Source organism: Lithobates pipiens, unplaced genomic scaffold (assembly GCF_037356315.1).
Source record: "Lithobates pipiens isolate NorthernLeopardFrog02 unplaced genomic scaffold, aLitPip1_a1.2 Scaffold_18, whole genome shotgun sequence".
Classification (NCBI taxonomy): domain Eukaryota; kingdom Metazoa; phylum Chordata; class Amphibia; order Anura; family Ranidae; genus Lithobates; species Lithobates pipiens.
In genome coordinates, this window is record NW_027507758.1 from 107,857,782 (window position 1) to 107,883,126 (window position 25,345).

The 25,345-nt window shown below is 42.7% G+C and overlaps 1 protein-coding gene across 5 annotated transcripts in view; it reads right to left on the reverse strand.

Annotated features, from left to right (window-relative positions):
* Positions 1–25,345, reverse strand: part of EHBP1 (EH domain binding protein 1) — a 724,273-nt gene that overhangs the window by 404,454 nt on the left and 294,474 nt on the right. For all 5 annotated transcript variants that reach the window (XM_077485988.1, XM_077485986.1, XM_077485985.1 and 2 more), the window contains one exon: positions 5,408–5,597. In XM_077485988.1, coding sequence (XP_077342114.1) covers positions 5,408–5,597 — 190 coding nt within the window. The remainder of the gene's footprint in view (positions 1–5,407; positions 5,598–25,345) is intronic.

Genomic DNA, 25,345 nt, shown 5'->3' on the forward strand with positions numbered 1-25,345 from the left:
ACCAAGTCAGGTGTGATGCCTTGAATAGGAGGAGTTGGAGCATATACATCCTTCATATTTTGTAAATATTAAATGCATAGGAATTCCATAGAAGGAACTTTTCCTTTTCACTGATTTTTAATGCAATTTGTACTTTCTAATTGAATTTGGGTTTTTATGCAATATTAAATCCAAAAGCAAACATTTATTATATTGCAGCTTGCCATTTCTTAGATGTGATTGCTGCATTCATTATTTTTATTTTATTTTTTATTTTATTTTAGACTTTTTTGCATTTTCATCTGGCAAGTCCGCTATTTTCCTACAGAATAAGCTCTCTTTCAGTTGGTAGCATTTAGAGGGATGAGATAAACCATTTAACACTGACAGGGTTGCTTACATGAATCAGCGTTTAATTTATGCAAAACCTTTATCCCAAAAGGACAAAAATTGTTGCTGTAACTACTTACAAAAGTGTGAGCTGGAGCTTGGCTTTAATTTGTCAGTGTATCTAAATCTGATAGTACATCTAACACTCCCCTGGGAATGACAATACTGCTGTCCAGTGTTGCCCCTGTGCTCCTTCATCCAGAGTAGGGGCACTTTAATACAGGAGGGTATGTAACTGGCTAGATCACCAGGTGAAAAAAAAAACGGAGGGAAAAAAAGCCTAAAAAAACCACCACATGAAAACATTGGTAAGCAGCAATATATTTTTGTTTTGGGTTTAACCACTTGACCTTTTGGAAAGGTTTAACCCCCTTCATGACCAGGCCATTTTTTGTGATACGGCACTGCGTTACTTTAACTGACAATTGCGCGGTCATATGACGCTGTACCCAAATACATTTTTTGTCCTCTTTTCCCCACAAATTTAGCTCTCTTTTGGTGGTATTTGATCACCTCTGCGGTTTTTATTTTTTGCACTATAGATTAAAACAATATTTTTTACTTTCTGCTATAAAACATACCCAATAAAAAAAAAGTAAAAAAAATATAATTTCTTCATCAATTTAGGCCAATATGTACAGTTGCGTTTATAAGTTTACAGAATTTGGCAGAATTTATAATTTCTTGGCCATTTTTCAAAGACTATGAATAACACAAAATTTTTTCTTTCACTGATGGCTGAAGCCATTTATTATCAATCAAGTGAGTTTACTCTTTTTAAATCATAATGGCACCAGAAACTACCCAAATATCCCTGATCAAAAGTTTACACACCACAGTTCTTTATACTGTGTATTGCCCCCTTTAACAAAAAATGACAGCTTGAAGTCTTTTGTGGTATTTGTGGATGAGGTTTTTTATCTTATCAGGTGGTAAAGCTGCCCATTTCTCTTGAAAAAAAGCAAAATATCAGCAATCCACCTCCGGACCTTTTCATCATAGGCCTTGTTGACTCCTCTCGAAAATGTAGCATTTATGGTTGTAGCCAAAAAGCTAAATTTTGCTCTCATCACTCCAAATGACTCCGCGCCAGAAGGTTTCAGGCTTGTCTCTGTGCTATTTGGTGTACTGTAAGCAGAATACTTTGTGGCATTTGCGTAGTCCATCTTTCTTCAAGTGCCTCCTTATTGTGCATCTTGAAACCGCCACACCCCATTTCCTGTATTTCACCAGAAGTTATTTGTGGGTTTTTCTTTGCATTCCAAACAATTTTCCTGGCTGAAATTTTAGTTGGTCTACCTGACCGTGGTTTGGTTTCAACAGAATCCCTCATTCTCCACTTCTTGATTGGCATCCTCAATTCCTTTCATATCTTTTTATATCCCCTTCCTGTTTTATACAGTTCAACTACCTTTTCCGCAGATCCTTTGACAATTCTTTTGCTTTCCCCATGACTCAGAAGCCACACACTTTAGTGCAGCACTGGATGAAAGATGCAAGGGTCTGTCAGGAGTCCAGAAACTCATTGACCTTTTATACACATACACCAATTACTAGCAAACAGATCATAGGTGAGGATGGTTACCTTTTAATAGCCATTCAAACCCCTTTGTGTCAACTTGTGTCAACTTGTGTGCATTATTAGGCCAAAATCACCAGGGTATGTAAACTTTTGATCAGGGTCATTTGGGTAGTTTCTGTTGCCATGATTTAAAAAGAGTAAACACAGTTGATTGATAATAAATGGCCTCATCCAAACACTAACCATGAGTGAAAGAAATGTTTTTGTGTCATCATTCATATTCTCAGAAAAATCGCCAAGAAATCATAACTTCTGCCAGGGTATGTAAACTTATGAGCACAACTGTATTCTTCTACATATTTTTGGTAAAAAGAAAATAACGATAAGCAAATATTGACTGGTTTGCGCAAAAGTTATAGCGTCTACAAACTGGGATATTTAAATATTTTTTTTTACTAGTAATGGCGGTGTTCAGCGACTTATAGTGGGACTGTGATATTGCAACAGACAAACCGGACAGCTAATACTTTTGACACTTTTTGGGGACCAGTGACACTAATACAGTGATCAGTGCTAAAAATATGCGCTGTCACTGTACTAATACTGGCAGTGAAAGGGTTAACAGGGCCGATCAAAGGTTAATTGTGTGGCTGTGTTGTGCTTACTTACTGTGAGGGAGGTGCTTTGATTAGGGGAAGGCAAAGATCCGTATTCCTCATTTGCAGGATCAATGCCCGCTCTTCAGACAGAACAACAAACTGCCTTTTTATTTTACATAGGCAGATCGCCACTCTGCCCTTTGTCCTGTGTAGTCAGCAGGGTTCCAGCAGACATCACTGCTGGGCTCCCGCTGTGTACAATCAAAGCAGGAGCGGGTCGCCGGTGGCACGTGTGCTCCAGACCCGGAAGTGACAGATCACGTACTAGGTAGAGCGGCTGACCTGCCACAGTATATTTGCAGTGGGTGGTCATTAAGTGGTTAATAAGGAGCCTTCCTGGTTGCAAACCATGCTCAGAAGGGTTCGTCATCAAATGGCATTTGCCAACGCAAAAGCATTTGGAGGAAGTGTGATACAATAACATCTGCATGGGCAAGAAAGAAAACAATTATTGGAGGACCTTTAAAAGCTGTTTCAGGAATGTTCCATTGGGTTGGGAACCAATCTGTATATTGATAAGATGTGTCATGCTGAATTGCCGATAACGGACAATAGAAATGATTCTTGGCTGTGTGGAGCAACGATGGAGAATAAAATCTCCTAAGGGTCGGCTCATTTGAAAGAAAATACTGAACCAATCAACTGTTTCCCAAATCCGTTTATGCCATGACTGATAACTATCATGGTTGCTTGTGCTCTCAACCAAGTCAACAAATGGCTGGTGTCATAACTGTAAAAGACAGGAGGGTTTACTTCCAGTTTAAAGCAGTACTAGAGGCGGAAATACCTTTGCTCTCTGAGAGTCCATTCACACAGGGGCAACAAGACTTCCAGCGTGACTTTGGGAGGCAACTTGGACACGACTTGAGTATGAATCACAGCACGATTTGGAGCAACTTACAACGCAACTTGAAGTTGCCTCCAGGACAGGGGACTTTGCCAGTGGCCAATCACATAATAATCAGCTCTGTGGGAGGGAGGGGTTTGCCTAGAAAACTATTTTTACTTATTGGAAAGTGGCTTCAGTTTAGACAGGGGACCCGACTTGGAGGCGACTTCCATTGAAATCAATGGGTACAAGTCGCCTAGAAGTTGGATTGAAGTAGTACATGAACCTTTTCTGAAGTCGGAGCGACTTCAGTAGTGTGCATTAAGATGGCTCTCATTCACGTGCGTTGATTTTCTCATGTCGCGTGACTTTAGGCAACTAGTGTGAATGGACTCTGACTGCTGCCAACATCTTGTGTGTCGATCTTTGGCAATATTTATTGATTGATGTGAGACAACATCATTCCTGCTCATGCGGAAGTTACTTATTCCGACATGCTGGCACCATGCCAGAAATGTAAAGTTAACTGCATGTTTCTGGTCCCAAGCACCACTCTGCAGCACACCAAGTTTAAAAGTGTATTTCAAGCTAAACATGTTATTCTAGCTTTGGATAGAAAGGGGAAAGTGTAGAATTCCTGATGGATTTTTACTGCTATGTTACAGAGATGTACTCTCATTTCATGCCCTGCTGTTTCACCAAAAAAGGGAGTGAGTGAAAATCTACAAAAGGGATAAAAGGCAGCAATAAAAAAAATAACTGACAGAAAGAAAAGCATGTTTATGTCTGTCTGTGTAGCTAGTGAAGGGTTACTCTCATTTCCTGTCTGGTAAAATGTTATTAGAAGAAAGAGGAAACCAGTCAATTAAAGCCCTGGAAGGCTCTGTCTCTTCCCCAAGTCTATCCAAAACTAATGTTGGCCATACACTATACGAAAAATCGTTCGAACTGTTTGCACTAGGTATATGTAAAAAAAAAAACAAATAAAAAATTGATTCATTCATGTCAATGATTTATCGGTCATTACATAATGCCACTATCGTTTGTTCTCTCGGCCAAATGTACGTTTTTCGAAAATTAGTTTGCCCAATTTTACGTATAGTGTATGGGCAGCATTAGGGAAATAAATTGACTTGACATATACACTCCATCTGCTCCAGTTTCATAAGTCTGCTTGCTAATAGCGGTGTTCGTTTCTTTCACAAGAACTTTATTGTTTATAAGAAGAAGCAATGGTTAACATAACAACCAGCATATATCACACAATGAATAGGAATGAGCTCAACTGGGTTCAACGTGAGTCCGAGCCTGAACTATCCCCCCAACAGTCAAAGTAGCAGTCAAATCATTGGAGGCTGAGCCATTCCCCAACCGCATGTATACCTGTGGCTGTAAGGTGGGGAATTCCTGGGCCAATGATGATTGGCTGTCCGCTTTGACAGTTTCCTAGCGGGGTAGCTTAGGTGAGTTCACACTCGTGTCCGACCATGTCTTAGCTCATCCCTGATTAGCAATAGGACAAGAGCATGTAAGATATATCACAATAGTACAATCAAGAAGAGTATAAGCATGTAGCCTAAAGCATTCAAAAGAGGCCATTTTATATTGTGTGAAGTCCTGTTTATTTAGGGAAGTTAAAATAAAATAAAAATAATTTAAGGGAGTAGATGACAGAACCCTTATGTAATTGGTATAGACAAGCTGCAAAAAAAGGTAACTGTTTAGGCAACCTTTCTAGCATTAAGCTGATGTAAATACTGTTTAAAAGACCAAAGGAAAAAATAGCCAGACAGAGGGAATGATAGTGGGGAAAAAAGAAGGGAGTGGGGGTGGGTGGGTTAAAGGGAAATGGGAGGGATAGAAGCCAAGGGTAGGTAGGGAGTTCCCTGCACAAATACTGTGCCTCAAAGGCTAGGAGCAGTTCCTGGAGGCCATTTGACAAGATGTATGCAAACCAAGAGGTCCAGAATTTACAACACCCAGTGAGATTGTCAACAAACAGATGAATAATATGTGAGGTTGTCTTACCTTTGGAGAAGAAGAGAAGTCCTTCCCTAGGGGAACAGAAAGGGGAACACTAACTGACTCTTCCTTCTTTGGTACAGGTACAGGTGGAGCTGGGGCTTTCCTTTTCATTTTCTTCTCCATCTCAGAATCCATCACAGCTCTGCTCCGGTTTACATCCGGACTATCTTTTGGCTCATAAAATGGATTTGACCTGCATTAAACAGTAAAACATTTTTTTTATCCTCTGCAGAGGAACAGTGATGCTTTAAAGGACTTCTTTACAAAAACATAGCATTCCCAGGAGCATTAAATTCACCATAGGAAAAGCAGATACAAATTACATGTTTCTTTTGCAACTGCACTTTACTTTTAATTTTCCCCTTTTTATTTGCATGTTTATATGCTAATACATGTATAACAGATACTGTATATCAACCAAGAACATAGCAGGCCTTTAAGTTGTAGCAGTAACATGTGCAGTTAACTTTTTTTTTGTTACACCATATTGTTGAAAAATTATCTGACAAATTTGTTGGTGCTTTTACAGCCTATTGAAACAATATTCCATTTCTCTGAAAACGTGATGAAATTAAAATTGCCCATTAAAACAACAAACCAGCGTTTGGCGCCCACTCCAAAAGCACACAAACTTAAAAACTGTAGCTGCCCCTTTAAGAAGGATAACACCTCTTATAACATATACATAGTGAAGGTATGGAGCTTGGTTCTAAATAATGATAGACGGGAGATGCGACAGTACAGTAATAAAAGTAATGTAATATAAATAATAAAAATATAAGTAATTCTATAGCCCAGTTTGATAAATTCCCAACACCAAAGTCAATCTTCAAAAATCCTTCACCGCTTCACTTCTGGATCCTGTGTGACATCACGCCCGGCCCGGGGATCTGAAAACGAGGCTTGGAATGCACGCCGGCTCTATGCTGGTTACATTTCATCCTTCCCTACACGCTCTATATGCTGTGCCAGCTTTCAGACACCCATAAATGTGAGTGTAACCAACTTACCGTATTTTAAACTGCCAACCAATTTTAAATAAAGTTACTGCACTATGATACTTTAAATCTATCTCCTGTTTGGTCATCATACATATGAGTGATATCAAAATTAGAGGAAATCTTTGTAGCACACCCCAGGAGGAATCTTGGCCTTTGAGAACAAAAAAGGGACTTTTGTGCAACCTGTAAAAAGGGGTTAAACATCTCTGGTGAGTGCACATCCATATTGTGAGCACAAGCGGTAAAGGATTTTTGAAAATTGCATTGGAAGATTGACTTTTGTGTTGGGAATTTATCACACTGGACTATATAAATACTTATATTTTTATTATAATACATTAATTTTATTACTGTACTGTCACATGTCACTTATATCATTATTTAAAACCAAGCGCCATACCTTCACTATGTAAAAATTGTCCATTGCATACCTTCATGCCTTTAGTATGACAGAGTGAAGCAGATTCAAATCCCCTTGTGTGTGTTCTTTCTTTCCTGTCGCAGTAGGTCTGAGCTCAAGGATGGTGCGATGTAGGAGATAATGGACCACACACCTGCAAGGTTTTAAGCGCTCACTCCTGTGATGGCGATGGTAAGCAGTAACAGCTGGAAGCATCTAAGCCAGGGGTCTCAAACTGGTGGCCCCCCAGCTGTTATGAAACTACAAGTCCCACAAGACATCGCAAGCTGGGTGCAATCTATTTATAGAAACAGCTGGTGCAATCTATGTATATAACACACTGGGTGCAATCTATTTCTAGAACAGGCAACTGCAATCTATTTATAGAATAACCTGGAGTGCAGTCTATCTATAGACCATACTGGGTGCAATATATTTATAGCGAAAGCAGGTGTAAACTATTTATAGATAAAGCAGATGCAAACTATTTATATAACAAGCTGGGAGCAATCTGTTAATAGAGATGGCATCATCCTGTCCTGCCTTATTGCCAGGATGCTGCTATGAAATTGCCAATCAATTTAAATGCCCTTGCATGTGCCCTCTCTCCCCTGTTGCAGTAGTTCTGAGGTCAGCGATGTTGAGGCAAAAGTGATAGCAGACCACAAGTGGGCAGAGGTTTGAGAGCCCGCTCCTGAGATGAGTATGAGTAGTAATGGCTGGGACCATCTTAACAACATCCTAGCAACAAGGACCTTGTTTCTGGGATGCTGCTAAAACACTTCCAGTTGATTCAAACATGCATGCACTCACTCTCTCCCCCTTTCCACTGTAGGTCTAAACTAACTGGTGCGGAGATGGAAGAGGTAGTGGACCACATATGTGGGTGTTTGAGGGTTTTGCTCCTGCGATGACTAGCAAGAGCAGTAATAACTGGGAGTGTCTTTGCAATGTTCTACAAACAAGGCAGGACAGGATGAAGCCATCTCTGGGAGTTTTTTAAGCAGCCTTTTGGAAGTATATAAAAAGCCTACACCAAGCAAGGGTATTATGCAACTTTAGTCAAAGCTGCAGTTTATTTTTAACTAGCTACTCCCCCTACCCACATAAGAAGTTTCTTGGCAAAGAAAAACTAACCACTTAAGGTATATTATCTGATCGCACCATGCATTGCAGTGACAGTGAACATAAGACAACACAATTGGACTTCCCTGCTGTAAAAGTCACACTGGAATTTGCAAATATGCATATTGACAAGCCATAATGCTTTTAGGTGAATGCTCTTCCGATATAGGCAGACAGGCATGAATTTATGAGATATTCATTTGTTTTATGCATTTGTAATATTCTGTTGACTTAAAAGTAAAAATAAAATCAGATTTCCATTAAATAAACAATTGTGTATACCATAAATGTTTAGTTTTCCAGTTATTTCAGAGAAAATTATATATATATATATATATATATATATATATATATATATATATATATATATATATATATATATATATATATATATATATATATATATATATATATACACACACACACACACACACTTCAAACAATCAGTAACTGTATTGTATTCCAGTATCTCGATGAGTCTTCAGCTTACAATGACAATTTCTGCCATGAAAAAATCATTATGCAACAGTCTTCAGGGATTTACTCAATGCAGAACATCATCATTCCAGGTTATAGGCTCTGGGTTACGGCACATTTTCTGCTTTTTGGAATGTGGTAATCCTAATTTGGGCACAAGGTGGCACTGTGTGCCTGATGTCATTTGACTTAACAGAAAGAGAGACAAAGCAGGAACTATTTATAGGTAAACTGATGATTAGAAAAAAATAATCAATAAATAAATCACCAATTCACCAGAAAGAGAAGCTGAAAGGACATAAAAGTAAAAGCTCACTACTGTAGCTCTGACATAGGAGGAAAATAAAAATACAATGATGTGTTTCTAACCCTTTTCTGAGCTGGAAATAGATAAAAAACAAAGCTGGGTTAAATTTAAAAAAATGGGCCCAATTCAGGAAAGGAAATTGCAATGGAAATGTCAATCCACGATCCCTTTATGCAGTATTTACTTGAAAGCAAAAATGCTCAGTAAATGTTGCATAAAACAGCCCTAAAGTCAATCCGCTAAAGTAAATAAATAAATGCATGTGGTCCAGTCATGCAATATTTAAGGAACTTATGAAGTTTCAGCTGCTTGTTAAAGAGCCAGCACCCGCCATGTCCTTAACAACCAGTGAATATCTGGTTGTTAAGGAGCCAGCAACCACTGCATCCTTAACAACCAGTAACTGTGCTGTCAGTGGGATTCATTTCGGGTCTGGTATGGAGGGGGACCCCACGCCAAAAATTCATAAATGGAGAATAAAATGGAATGAGGTCCCTGCCAAAATCCATAGCAGACCCTTATCTGAGCATGTAGGTAAGCCATTCACCACCCGAACCAAACCATAGCAGCATGCCCCGGTCAATGATGTCACAAGTAGGTGGGGGACACCCAGTGATGACACCAAGTGACCCCCACCCCCCTTAGTTTATTTAGTGGTGGGTGGAAAGCAGATGACATTCATTGTGATGGACAATGGATTTACTTTAGGGTATTTTTTTTTTACCAAGGACATTTCAAAAACTGGCTCTGGGTTTCTATTCACTTTGGCAATTTTTTTGGGGGGGACTGAGTACCCCTGCTCATTCATATGAGGGGCGGATGGGATCTGGGGGCCTCCCCGATAACAGAGGCTTATTAGATACCGATAAGTCACCCATGGCACTCCCCCCTCCCCCAAAAACAACCCCTTCCCCATGCTTAGGTCCTGTGGCCTGGTATGGTTTAGGGGCGTTCAATCCCCCTTTCCTGGCCTGCATGCTCTTATAAGGGTCTGGTACAGATTTTGGAGGGGACCATCATGCTTTTTTTTTTAAAATATTGTTTAATTCCGGGTTTCTCTTCTTTATATCCTGCTGTCAGCCAGAAATCCAGATGAGCAGATTGTAGTTATGGATGCAGCAGGTGTCTTCTGCCTAAAGCGGGACTATGTTTACCTTGGATCCAGCGATGTGATGTCCAAGAGCTCCCTGCTGGCAACTGACATCTTCGGGCGGCTGTTTTCCCAGTCTCCATTGCTGGCCACATTAATTGGCCGACTGGGGGTGCTGGCATTCCAGTGTATGCGTGCACAGCTCACTGTACAGAGGTGGACAGGCAGATGAGCATGTTTCTTCTGCATTAAAAATCCTGCCTGTTCACATTTTATTTTTTCTATAGCTACAGTTCGACTTTAACAACCAGCTAATCATGATTGCTGAGGATGCCAGCAGGAGCTGGCTCCTTAACAACCAGCTGTTCCCTGGTTGTTAAGGGCACCAGCGGATGCCAGCGTTAAAATAAAGCAAATTTTCACTAGTACGGTGGGCTTTTCAAGTCCCTATCGTCAAAGGAACTTTTTTAATGACATGAGATGAGTCTTGGTGCAGTTAACATCTGGGTGTTATAGGAAGGAACCTTTTACAAGTATGGAATAGCATTCAAAACAACTTTGGTTGAGGTAACCAACTAAACACTTGTTATTCTTATGCCAAATGCTCCAAGTTCACAGAATGAGTTTGACCACTTGTCTACCAGAGCAATGTATTAATTTCTTGAACACATGTGATCTGCACTTTTTGCTAGAAATTAGAGTAAAAATGGTGGTAATTGCAATTGTTTATATTGCATGATATTTGTGCAGTTATTTACCAAACACACATTTTCAGGAAAAAATTTACTAAAATAAAAAATAGTGCAAACACAATAATATACCCAATTCTTTGGGTAAAAATATAAAAGACAGGATTGGGTGAAGTAAATAGATACCAAGCATGTCAAGTGTTAAAATGGCGCATGTCTGTGTAAACTAACCCTAATTTTTTTTTTTTAAAAGCTTTTACAGGTTTATCAGCTGAGAGTTGGCCATGAACTATAACCTTAAAATGATTGCTCTCATGCTGACATTCACAACAATACTTTACACGTTTGGAGCTATTATCCCAATAGGAAAATCCACCTCGCCCCCCCCCCCCCCCCCTCCCCACACACTCTATTCAAAATGTAAAAAAAGTTTTAACATCTGAGATTCCTTCTAATGCATTTAGAAAAATACAGCCCAATGCCTCCAACTTCAGCATGTAGAGAAATCCTTGTAGGAAATGCTGCCATGTGATCGCTAATTATTCTAGAAAAAAATAGACTATTTAACGTAGCAGATGCTGTGTTTCACAACCTGGATTTCATAGATTTGTCAAAACCATCCCAAAGCAATGGAAGACAAAGTAGTTTTGACCACAATTAATTGAGAATCGACATTGCACTGATCCAACATAGTAGCAATATATAAACATGTGCAAAAAAAATGCATTGTTTTCCCCCATTCTGATTGCATTTTATTCTTTCATTAAACTGTATTGAAGCTATCAAATGGTTGCCGAGTATGACTTCAAGACTAAATTCCGGTAGTTGATAGGACTCGTGGGTGATAGTTTGGTTGGTTTCTGACAATTATTTGCTGTTCTGGGTGGCATGAGAGTGGTCAACTTTAAAATTGTCACGCATGTGGCCAGCTTCATGTGGCATAAGCACAGTAATGACCTGAGTGGAGGAAAGCAGATAGATCAACTGAAATGTTTTGTACGGTTTTATGATCTACATTGCTAATCATTACTGTTGGCCATCTGTGTGATAAATGCATGGCTACCTAAATGAATGGCGGTATGCTTTGTCAGTCAGCAGGGCATTTTAATTGGCATATCTATTCCTGATGCAGCTACATCTTTCAGGGGACAGCACAAACAAGGAAAACACAAAGGTGACACTTTGTGAATAACAAAAAAAAATTCTTAAGTAGGGTTTTAGGACTATGGAGGTTGGAGACAATTCTAAAGACATGCCTGTTGATTAATTGGTGTCTGTCTAAATCCAGCAGTCAAAAAGGTACAAGGACTTGTAGCATTTCAGCACAAGTGATGGAAAGGTTTGAGCCATCTCAGTATGTTTTTCAGCCTATAACAGCTGCCTTTTTGTTATAAATACATTCGTTTAACCACACCATAATGCCCGCTGGCAGACTTACAACATGATGACCCACCTTTCAACACTAAGTGAGGATGCAGGGATCTTTAAATGGCAGAGGTGGATGTGAGAGGCACTGGCTTAGGAGACAGGTACAAGTCTACAAGTACAAGACTGGGATGAAATAGACGTGCAAACAAGATATAATTCACTGAGCCCCCGTACACACGGTTGGACATTCCGACAACAAAATCTGTCAAATTTTTTCCGACAGATTTTGTTCGAAACTGGTGTTGCATACACACGGTCGGACAAAGTTGTCCGAAAATCCGATAGTTCGGAATGTGATGACGTTCGTTCGTTGCAACGGGACTACATTGCGGCTAGTAGCCAATAGCTTTGGTCTCGTAAGGTGATCTGAGCATGCGTGGCACTTTGATCGGAATCCTCTACAAAATGATCTAAAAAAGTCTGTTCAGATTTTGTTGTCGGAAAATTTGACGTCCTGCTCTCAAATTTTTTCTGACAGAAATTCAGATGGAAAAAGTCCGATAGACCAACCGTGTGTACAGGGCATTAGACATTGGAGGCACAGGGTACAATTAAAGGAGTGGTAGTATAGGTTTTGGCTTTTTTCCCTAATCCTACTTACCTAGGTGGAAGCAGCATCAGTCCCCCAGCGTCTCTGCACTGAGAACAGAGCCATTGCTTGGTTGTCTCAGCTTCCCGAGAAGAGAGCTGCTGACTGTCAATCAGCAGCTCTCCTGCTCTGCTGCTCCACGCTCACTGGAACGATGAGCTGTGGAGGGGTGGGGAGCGGCTGTCTTAGTCTCTCGGTCGAGAACCTGAGACAGCCATCAGTCCAGGCACCTGGCGGATCCAGACTTTGGGATGACACGAGGCCTGGAATGAACTTGGTGACGTCTGCAGAGAGCAAACTTCAGACCGCTCTCTGCTGAAAACGGGTCACAGGAGTTCAAAACAAATTGCACTCCTGTGATCTTTAGGAGAAGCCCAGCCAAATGAGCCCAAGCTGGACTTCTCCTTTAAATAAGTTAGAGATGCATGTGATACAAAGTCTTAAAGCGGGGTTCCACCCTAAAGTGGAACTTCCGCTGATCGGAACCTTCCCCCCCTCCGGTGTCACAATTGGCACCTTTCAGGGGGGAGGGGGGTGCAGATACCTGTCAAAGACAGGTATTTACACCGACTTCCGGGCATAGACTCCCACGGGAGTCTATGCCTCTTCCTGTCCCTGCGCGCTGTCTGCTGGGACACACACGGGTCCCAGAGACAGCGCGGACAATTCCTATTGCGCTGCGCGACTCGCGCATGCGCAGTAGGGAACCGGGAAGTGAAGCCGCTTCGCTTCACTTCCTGATTCACTCACCTAGAATGGTGGCGGCAGCAGCCAAGAGATCGATCGGCCTCGGCTGCCGGTATCACTGGACCCCGGGACAGGAGAGTGTCCATTTATTAAAAGTCAGCAGCTGCAGTATTTGTACCTGCTGGCTTTTAATATTTTTTCCCACAGTGCAGTCCCGCTTTAAGTACCCAGCACAGCAGAGCTGTAGAGAAAGCACATGTACATGCACAGAGATAGGAGTCATAGCACAGATAGAAGAGATACTAAGCAGGACGGAGGCACAGTATGCTCGGCCAGAAACTGAGAATTTTTAGTTAACAGAATGCAGGAAGTGCAAGGCACAAAATTGCAGAAAACACAGTGAAGTACTAAGACGGATGAGATCACAGAGGTACACAGCACAAGAAGGTGGTACCAAGATGGAGCTAAAGGTGAAAAATGAATGCAAAAGAAGGCATCAGTAGATGTAAGTCACAGGGTTATATAGGGCAGTGTTTCTCAACCTTTTGTGATGAAGTACCCTTGCAGATCTAAAAAAATTCCCCCGTCTTGAGAAAGTATTTTTTTATTGTTTGGGTGTCATGGTTTCTGTGTGTGTGTGTAATATCAGTATGTGTTTGTGATGATTTCTGTGTGTATTTGTCATGATTTCTGGGTGTGTTCGGGATGGTTTTTGTTCGTCTGCAAAATCATCATAAAATGCAGCCTCAGCGTTGTCCATTAATGCAACCTGATCAGTGCCCATCGCTGCAGCCTCACCAGTGCCCATCGCTGCAGCCTCACCAATGCCCATCAATGCAGCCAGATCAGTGCTCATCAATGCAGCCAGATCAGTGCCCATCAATGCAGTCAGATCAGTGCCCATCAATGCAGTCAGATTAGTGCCCATCAATGCAGTCAGATCAGTGCCCAACTGCAGCCTCACCATTGCCCACCATTGCAGCCTGATTAGTGCCCGTGACTGCTGCCTCACCAGTGCCCATCAATGCAGCCAGATCAGTGCCCATTAATGCAGCCAGATCAAGGCCCATCAATGCAGCCAGATCAGTGCCCATCAATGCAGCCAGATCAGTGCCCATCAATGCAGCCAGATCAGTGCCCATCAATGCAGCCTCACCATTGCAGCCTCACCAGTGTCCATCAATGCAGCCTCACCCAGCAATGCAGCCTCACCCAGCAATGCAGCCTCACCAGTGCCCATCAATGCAGCCTCACCCAGCAATGCAGCCTCGCCAGTGCCCAGCAATGCAGCCTCGCCAGTGCCCAATTAAGCTAGTAGCTATTACTACTTTTCTGCAATATCCTCTTCTGATAACAAATAAGCAGCAAGGTAAAATAATGCTTTCAAATACACTAGGGAGGTTGATTTGCTAAGTATAGAAATGACACACTATCACAGTCACAATATATGTATCTATTGTACTTGTGCATTTGAGCCAGTTAGCCCAAGCAGAGATTAAGGTATGTTTCATTAACCAATATTGTACGTTGGCCTTAAATTAAAGCAAAGTACAGTCATTCGACTTGGTTTAGATCAGCCCTGTTCTGAACAACCTATGGGAATCAACCAAAAGTAATAATAAGGGAGTGTGTAGAGCAGTGTGCATCTTTTAAGGACATTAATTCTACTCAGCCAATGCTTCTCCCTATCCAGTGAAGTGCAAGACGTCGCTATTGATCACAGAAATATGAGGAGATTGCAGTTGTCCAGGTGATGAACACACACATACTAAGTTACCAGTGATTGACAAAGCTTTTAAAGGTATTATCACTTCATTGCTCCTCACAAACAGTGACACTTGAGAAACAAAAGACAGGTCAAGTGTCAAAAAGGAAACTGGCGAAACAAAATGGAAGAGCACGGTTCAGAGGAAAAATACAAGAAACAAGAGCGACATTTGGTGTGGAAAGAAACACAGCTGTCAATTTGCCGAACGTTTAGGAGTCATCTTTACACAGGCAGTGTGACATGAAAATAAAGATAAGGGTGATAACTGAACAAGATGGAAGAAAGAAAGAAACATTGTTTGCTTTTGTTCTGCTGGCTCTAGAGAATACAATATACTGAGCAAAGTTGTTAGTAGACGGTCTGTGGAAGAACAAACACAAGGGAAGAAACAAGAAATGTACAAAGGATATATATTAGGCCTACGCGTTCTATTCTGTCTTAACAACTTCCACTAAAATATGGTCAAAGTCTAGGATTGTAGATTACGGCTGTAAATAAGGCGCAAGGTGAACAAGTAGATCTGAAGAGTTTGGCTTGATGTGATTTGACACACACAGGATGCCTCAATGCAAATATTTGACAAACAGTTATGACAACAGTACAACAGGTTATATGGGAAACTACTGTATACAATATTAAAATCAAAAACGTGTAGCGGTGTCAAACCATGCCCTTAATGATTATAGTGCAAAAAAAAATTAAAAATCTCATAAATGCGATAATGAAAATATGACATTTTTTTCTTAATTTTTTCAGATTAAAACAGTAATACGTTTGGTTATATGATGCCGAAATGGAGCACAGTGGATCCCTTGGAACATGGCCGCCACGTTAGTAGTATTGGACTACAAAAACATGGTGCTGCAGATCATGCTGGTTTTGAATACTAGCAGCACTGTTCCAAAGTGTTCGGCAACAGAAATTTTCTCTGAACATAAGGAAGTGATGTGAGCACCGCTGTCCCTTACTGCCTCACAGAAGAAGTCCCACTGGACGAAACGTACATCAGGCTGGCACGGAGCAGCGGTGACCTCTGAACATACGTGGAGCGTGCTGGACAAACGAATGTTTCCATTTTGAGCCTAATTTTATTGTTTCTGTTGTAAGTACAACTTTTATTAAACTCCTGTGTGCTTTTAAAAGAATGTTGCACAATGAGTTTATCTTCCGGACTCTGAAGTTTCCTTGACTGATGATAACTGTGGGGTATAAATCTGCAGAATCCAGGTAAGCAGGCTGGGTAATAGATGCGGTTGAGCCCATTGTGAGGTGCGAAAGCTCATTAATGCGCATATAGACCCTGGAGGGTCTAAAAATCTGGTAAGCAGATACATTTACCCTATTTATCCTGTGGGGAGCACTGGGTGCCTTCACAAATCGAGCATTGGATCAGCGCATGTTTTGAGTTCACTTTATGGATGTGGAATTGGGACACTTGGACTATCAACAGTTTTTCTTTTTTCACGTTTTCAACTTTATTGCATTTATTAGATTTTTTTTTTAACTTTAATCATTAAGGGCATGGTTTGACAGCGATATGCGTTTTTTATTTACATTTTTTATTATGAAGTGTACATTGTTGTGAGAGCTTCTGTCAGTCATGGATCATCCGTGTCGCTTATATAATTTTATTTACTTATTCACTTAGTGCAATATCGCTTGTTTTCTGTATACAATATGTCTGAAACACACACTAATTGTAGATCGCCACTGCACGGCTTATCTGGACATCCTAAAAATATGAATATACTGTATATTTATTTTTAAATGCCCTTTAATCTAGTTATGAATTAACTAAATCAATTTTTCAATGCAAAATTTCCAGTCATTTTTTATATAAGCATAATTTCTATACAGCAAATTTACAGATGGAGCTCAGTGATCTAAGCTAATCAAGAATCCACTGTTTGGACAATACTGTGAGTCCAACAATTTGAACATATCTACAGAAGCAAACAGCACAATGCTGCTGTTACTCTCTTTATTGTCCAATCAACAGGCCTGGAAAGAAGACTAAGGCTGGCCCATAGACCGAGTGAATTTACTTCCTGCAACCACGGACTCAATTCCTTCCTAGCCATTGTGTTCTCCCGCTTGCAATAATAGCATGTAGAATCTTACCGGTTGGTTGTACCCAAGTTTATTGATTGTTCAACTTGGGTACATTCAGCCTGCCCATACATGGTTTGAATCTCAGCTTGTTCCTGCTGAACCAGCCGAGATTCAACCCATCTACGGCCAGGCCTGAAGTGGTTGTAAAGGCACAAGGTTTACAAGTTTTTTTTTTTTTTTTTTACCTTCATGCATTCTATGCATGAAGGTAAAAAACCTTCAGTGTGCAGCATCTCCCCCAGCCCCCTCCCCCCAATGCTTACCCAAGCCCCCTCCCGATCCAGCGATGATCTTACCTCTATGAGGATTTGCACTCTTGAGTGGCTTTTGGCAGTAGCAGGAGCCATTGGCTCCCGCTACTGTAAATTACAGCCAGTGAGCCAGGAGAAGGAGGAGGCTGGGGCCGAGCCACAGCTCCGTGTGTGAATAGACGCAGCTCCGGAGGATGCCTGCTTGGGTTCCCCCGGGCAGGAGGGAGGGGCCAGAAGCCCCTGCATGGACCCAAGAACAGGAGAATCTGGGATTCTCTGTGCAAAACCAATGCACAGAGCAGGTAATTATAACATTATTGTTATTTTAAGAAAAAATACTCCAAACTTGAATATCACTTTAAGGCAGAACATAAGATTGTGCAGTTTTCTTTCCTTCCACCACGGAGTACTATTGTGTTCTTCCAGAGGGAAGCCTTCCTAGCTGGCAAAACAGAGTGTTTAAAGTGGTTGTAAACCCTTACAAACCACTTTGACCTACAGGTAAGCCTAGATTAAGGCTTACCTGTAGGTCCAAGAAATATCTCCTAAACCTACACGGTTTAGGAGATATTTGCCAAAAGACATGCGCCGTAGACAGCGGCGCACAGGCGCACTGAGCGCAGCACCGTCACCCACGAATATGCTGCACGTGGCGGCTCCCGTGCGCATGCGCCGGAGTGACGTCATTGCGGCTTCGCTGAATGACAGCTGCGGAGCAGCGAGACCCACCGAGAAGATGGATGCTCCGGACTACAGGGGACAGCGGTGACATCGCTGGCTCCTGTGTCAGGCAAGTGACACATAATGGACTACTATGCGATGCATAGTAGTCCATTATGCTTTACCTTTGCAGGGAATGAAAGAGGAAGTAAACTCATCAGGGTTTACTTCCTCTTTAATGTTGCTAGCTATAGCCAGTGGCACCAACTGTTCTGGTAAAAACCCAACAGCCTAGTTGTACACAACGCCCATACATGGATCGAAATTTGGTGCATTTGATGTATGGTTGGCTTTAGAAGGTAGCATTTCAGCAGATATTTTTTCCTATAACCAGTCAGGCATGTTAGTGCTATTAGTTAGTTACAAGGTTAAAAGATTATTCATTTTATAATCCTATTATAACATACCTATCTTGAAACGAAAAGAATCTGAATAAACAAGACAATAGCTGCCCCTTGAGAGTATTCACAAAGACGGAGATAAATAGAGCGATAGATAGATACTGATTATTTACAAGGGATTTCTGAAAATATCTTCAATATTACTATAGGAAAGAAAAAAAAAAAATACCAGCTCACCCTTAAACGCTTGCTAAATATTGTTAAAAACATAAAGCAATTCATGATATAATCACTTGTAAATGAACACAAATGTGTGGCACAATTATATTAATGTTTTCTACAATACGAAAAGTGCATCCTAATATTGAAGGCTCGAACAAATCTAATAGCATGACATTAAAGGTTCGACCTGCTTTCCAGCCAGTAAATTAAAAAGCCTATTTGCATTACTTTGAAGAAGAGAGTGCACAAAGGCTAATATGGCTAATGGGAAAAAAAACTCAGGGCAAAAATCAAATGGAGCAATTTGGAAATGGAGAACAGAAATTTCCCTGACTGAGAGGTTGTAATCCATCAGATGTATTATTTTTTTCACCCCTGTGCAACCTGTGCTTTCCCACTAACCATAATGCAATCAGGAGTATGTGAAGAGTATTAGATTTCAGCAGGGCTGCAGCCAGATCTGAGGTGTCACAAATTGAGTTAGCCCCAGAGTCTGAACAATGATGAACATCTTACTCAGAGAAAAAAAAAACTCACATAATCATTAAGATCAGTTATATTTTGCATAATTCGATCTCTACAGTATTCACTAAACAGCAAGATAAAAACCTGCTGAAAGGATGAACTGCACAGTATATCTGCATCCACTTTTATATTTACTACTTTCCACATAAGGGGGTCATTGCTGCAATTTAAAAGTACAATGCCCCTATTAAATTGTCGTGGAGCAGGAAAAATGTATTCAAAGCTGAGCCACAGTACAATAAGGACATAACATAACATAACTCAGGGGTATCAAGATAAAATTCAAGCAGGCCAGGTCAGTAAAAAATGTTTTCTAGTAGATGCCCGAATCTAATGTTTAAGCAACGATTCAGATCCTAAGACCCTCACCCTAGTATACCTGTAGTCATTTTAGGTCTATCAAAAAATAGGCAATGTACAATTTCCATTGCATTTTAATATTTATTATCAATTTTCAGTGTTCCCCCATTAAAGTGCCCCCTAAAATGAGGTGTCCCCATAAGAGTTCTGATACATTAGGTGTCCCCATTGAGTGACCTCTTACATCAGGTTTATTAAAATGCCCCTTTACACAAGGCGTCCCCATCAGAGTGCCCCCTTAACTTCAGGTGTTCCCATCAGAGTGTCCCTGTACACCAGGTGTCCCCATTCAAGTTCGCCCTTACACCAGGCGCCTACATCAGAGTGCCCCCAAATCAGGGTGCTACTGTACTTCAGATGCTCCCAATCAGACTGCCCTCTTACACCAGGTGTCCCCATTAGAGTGCCCCCATACACTAGGTGTCCCATCAAAGTGCCTCAATTTACCAGTTGTCCCTTCAGAGTGCCCCCATACACCAGGTGTCCCATCAGGGTGCCTCATTACTTAACGTGTTTCCATCAGAGTGCCCCCTTACTTAAAGCGTCCCCATTGGGGTGACCCCCTTACTTAAGGTGTCCCCATTGGGGTGACCCCCTTACTTAAGGTGTCCCCATTGGGGTGACCCCCTTAAGGTGTCCCCATTGGGGTGACCCCTTTACTTAAGACACCCCATCAGGGTCACCCCTCGCTTAAGGCGCCCCCATCAGGGTTCCCCCCTCGCTTAAGGCATCCCCATCAGGGTGCCCCCTCGCTTAAGGCATCCCCATCAGGGTGCCCCCTCGCTTAAGGCATCCCCATCAGGGTGCCCCCTTACTTAAGGTGTTTCCCATCAGGGTGCCCCCTTACTTAAAGCGGGGTTCCACCCTAAAGTGGAACTTCCGCTGATCGGAACCCTCCCCCCCTCCGGTGTCACAATTGGCACCTTTCAGGGGGGAGGGGGGTGGAGATACCTATCAAAGACAGGTATTTACACCCACTTCCGGGCATAGACTCCCGTGGGAGCCTATGCCTCTTCCTGTCCTCCCACGCTGTCTGCTGGGACACACACGGGTCCCAGAGACAGCGCGGACAATTCCTATTGCGCTGCAAGACTCGCACATGCACAGTAGGGAACCGGTAAGTGAAGCCGATTCGCTTCACTTCCTGATTCCCTCACCTAGAATGGTGGCGGCAGCAGCCAAGAGCCGAGCGATCGATTGGCCTCGGCTGCCGGCATCGCTGGACCCTGGGACAGGTGAGCGTCCATTTATTAAAAGTCAGCAGCTGTAGTATTTATAGCTGCTGGCTTTTAATATTTTTTTTGTAGGTGGAATCCCTCTTTAAGGAGGAACAGCAGTCTGTTCACATAATTTGTAATAAAACACATCTTTGCCATTCTGAAGCTTCCCTCCAACCACTTTGCATATTATTTTATATATACTGTGATTATGTACTTGCCAAATATGCTGGAGAAATCTCCCTCCACTGAGTCTGGCTGCAGCCATTTTAACTGTGGGCAGCTGAAGCCTGTTCACGTCCTGGATTTACTTAGACAGAGGCATACCTCCAACTCTGCAGCTCTGATTGGCCGTCTTATGACTCATCCCTTCCTTCTTGGCAAACTCTCACTAAAGTGAGAGAGCTGTGCATGATGTCATAAGCTTAGGCTGATGATCAGACAAGAACCATGAAGTAGGCTGTATAAGGTATTTACTGGCATTTAATGTTTTTCTATCCAAAGTTAAAACAACAAGGGCAGAAGGTTTAATAGATGAAAAGTTAAAAAATGACTGAAGGTCCGCTTTAAGGTGTCCCCATCAGGGTGCCCCCTTACACCAGGCGTCCCCATCAGGGTGCCCCCTTACAACAGGCGTCCCCATCAGGGTGCCCCCTTACACCAGGCGCCCCCATCAGGGTGCCCCCTTACACCAGGCGCCCCCATCAGGGTGCCCCCTTACACTAGGCGTCCACATCAGAGTGCCCCCTTACACCAGGCGTCCACATCAGAGTGCCCCCTTACACCAGGCGTCCACATCAGAGTGCCCCCTTACACCAGGCGTCCACATCAGAGTGCCCCCTTACACCAGGCATCCACATCAGAGTGCCCCCTTACACCAGGCGTCCACATCAGAGTGCCCCCTTACACCAGGCGTCCACATCAGAGTGCCCCCTTACACCAGGCGTCCACATCAGAGTGCCCCCTTACACCAGGCGTCCACATCAGAGTGCCCCCTTACACCAGGCGTCCACATCAGAGTGCCCCCTTACACCAGGCGTCCACATCAGAGTGCCCCCTTACACCAGGCGTCCACATCAGAGTACCCACTTACACCAGGCGACCACATCAGAGTGCCCAATTACACCAGGCGTCCACATCAGAGTGCCCACTTACACCAGGCGTCCACATCAGAGTGCCCCCTTACACCAGGCGTCCACATCAGAGTGCCCCCTTACACCAGGCGTCCACATCAGAGTGCCCCCTTACACCAGGCGTCCACATCAGAGTGCCCCCTTACACCAGGCGTCCACATCAGAGTGCCCCCTTACACCAGGCGTCCACATCAGAGTGCCCCCTTACACCAGGCGTCCACATCAGAGTGCCCCCTTACACCAGGTGTCCACATCAGAGTGCCCCCTTACACCAGGCGTCCACATCAGAGTGCCCCCTTACACCAGGCGTCCACATCAGAGTGCCCCCTTATAGCAGGCATCCACATCAGAGTGCCCCCTTATAGCAGGCGTCCACATCAGAGTGCCCCCTTACACCAGGCGTCCACATCAGAGTGCCCCCATACACCAGGCGTCCACATCAGAGTGTCCCCTTACACCAGGCGTCCACATTAGAGTGTCCCCTTACACCAGCCTCGGCTCTTCAGGGACTTTCCCTCCTCATAGGCTGAGACAGCTCTGGGAGCCATTATCAATTACAGCCAGTGAGCCAATGAGAAAAGAGACGAAGGCAGGGCCGATCCACAGCTCTGTGAGTGAATTGACACGCAGAGCAGGGGCTTGGCTGTGAGCCTTTTTGGATGCTCCCATTGCAAGCTGCTTGCTTTGAAGTCACTCAGTAGGAGGGAAGGGACAGGAGCACCGGAGGGGGACCAAAGAAGAGGAGGATCTGGGCTGCTATGTGCAAAAATACTGTACAAAGCAGGTAAGCATGACATGTTTGTTATCTAAAAAAAAAAAAAATATATATATATATATATATATATATATATATATATATATATATATATATATATCTTTTAGTATTACTTTAATTTTGACTGTGCTTAGACTTTCAGTACTTAGTTAGCTACAGACCTGGACAAGCATGCACTTGGTGAAATATGGTAACCCCTGCGAAACACATACGCAGGGAGCAGAGCGTTATTCTTAATGCCTTAACATTCACAAGGCCCAATCCACAGAGTTAACACACCAGGATAAGGATCCTTATTCTGAAACAATTGACAGTTATTTTTAGCCGAGTCTCATGAGATTTGAAAATTACAGTCACATGGCTATAATAAGGATCCTTATTCTTGTGTTAACGCTTTGTGATGTGAGCCTATTATGTTTTTATACACTTCACTGACCTTACAGAGCTGAATGGGCAATAGACTCTTATCTCTGAGCAAGGTTTGCTTTAGTGAATACTAATGAGTACATAGATACTACAATCGTTTCTACCAAAAAATTAAACCTACAGATTTTTACACCATAATAATTACTGAGAAATCAATCCAACCCAAGACAGAAAATCACACTGCACAACAAAGCAATTTTCTAAGCTGTATGTCCAATGCACAGATTTATTGTGTAACTGACACACCCTGCTTTTATATTATGCAATGCTTGTTATATTCTCCCTAATTAAAATACATCAGTCACCACATAACATTTTCAAAAGCAATAACATTTCATATCATTATAGCTGATTGACAGAATCAACTAAGTATGTTAACTTAAAGTAAAAATGTATCAAAATTAAGCCCGTCTAGGAAAAAAAATGTTTTATAAGAAAATGTAATATTAAAAGAGAGCTTAGGCTATTGTGCTCTGCCCCTCCAGTGCTCACTGGAGAACTAGGCTGTGGAGGGGGCGGGAGTGGCTGGCTCAGCGAGTCGCTGAGAGGCTGAGCCAGGTGCCGCTCCATACATCTGGATGGATCCCAATCATATGGTCGGGATCTTTCTTGAGCCTGGACCAGATGAGTGATGTCAGCTGACAGGGGAATTTAGTTGATGGAATGGTGCTGACCATTCATATAGGTGGTGGTGACAAGAGCAGCAGGTAAGCATTTGGGGACTAGGGAGGTAGCACATGAACTGTGGCAATTTTTTATCTTAAAGGATAAGTTCACCTTTGTACAAAAAATAATAAATGCACATCTTTTCACAAGTAAAAAGTGCATTTATTATTTTTTGTATTAGGGTCCTGTAAAGCATTGCAACAGCGATCAGTAGATCGCTGATGCCATGCAGGTCTCCTGCACACCGTCAACGTACCTGCTTACCCGTACATCCTGTATGGGTAAGTCGATACTCCCTGACAGGAAGACTCAGTGAACTACACAGTGCTACTTAGCAGCTTTTGGGACTTGTAGTTCATTCATACACAAAGCTCTATGTATGAATGACACGGATGTGTGGGCAGAGCCCCGCACGGACGCACTGCTTTCAAAAAGCGTCATCTAGTATAGGGAACTTCTCCCTGTACTCCCGCCACAGGGAGAGGGAGGGGGGTGGCGGGCGGCAGCTGCAGCATTGGGAACATTTAACATGTTCCACCCTAAAAATGGGTGGAACATGTAACATGTTCCCAAAGGTGAACTTATCCTTAAATGCTGAGAATGCATTGAAGTGACACTAAACAATATTTTTTATTCTGCAAAAAATAGGATTTTTTGTACTCACCGTAAAATCCTTCTCTGTAATTCACCGACCGACACAGCTCCTCTCTTAGCAATTGGGTTGTTATGCCCACCACTAGGAGAATACTAGGCATTACTTGTTATGTAACACTCAGAACTTTCCAGTTCCGCCCAGGGGGCGGTCCCTTGGGTAACAACCCTCCAGCCTGCCATGCAGTCATCAGTACGTCAACAAGCAGTATAACGTAAAGAGAAAAAGGAGGGGCAGGTGCCGTGTCGGACGGTGAATTACAGAGAAAAGGATTTTACGGTGAGTACAAAAAATCCTATTTTCTCTTATATTCACCGACCGACACAGCTCCTTTCTTAGCCATTGGGACGTCCCCAAGCAGTGCCAAACGAGGGGTGGGAAAACCAGCATAAAACTTCAACCACCATGGCAAGTGGGAACTAGTGAAAACTTTATCCACAAAAACAACAGTGCGTGGAAAAAACCACCACAACAACCAGGGTACACCTCAACAGGAGGAACCACTCTCAACCGCACTAACTTAAAGGTACTGTGTTTTTACCAAAAAAAACAGGAAAACAGAAAACATATTGCATATTCAATTGCAACTATACAGCTGCCTGCAAAACTTTTCAGCCAAAACATGCATCAGCCGATCCACTGACGTCTACCTTGTAGAACTTGGTAAACAGGTGGACAGACGACCAGGTCGCCGCTTTACACACTTGAGCGACAGACGCTTGGTGTCGGAAGGCCTAAGACGTTCCAATTGCCCTTGTGAAGTGGGCCGTGACCGGAAAAGGGGGCACCTGTCCCTTCAAGGCATAGGCTTGCACTACAATCTGTCTGATCCACCTGGAAATTGTGGCCAACGAGACCGCCGTGCCTTTCTTTGGAAAGGTGTAGATCAGCTGGTACTGATCCCACGGAGCCACCAGCGCGTCTGACACATCTGCCCAAGGAACTCTTGTCCTGGACACGAATGTCGGCACCTTCCAGTT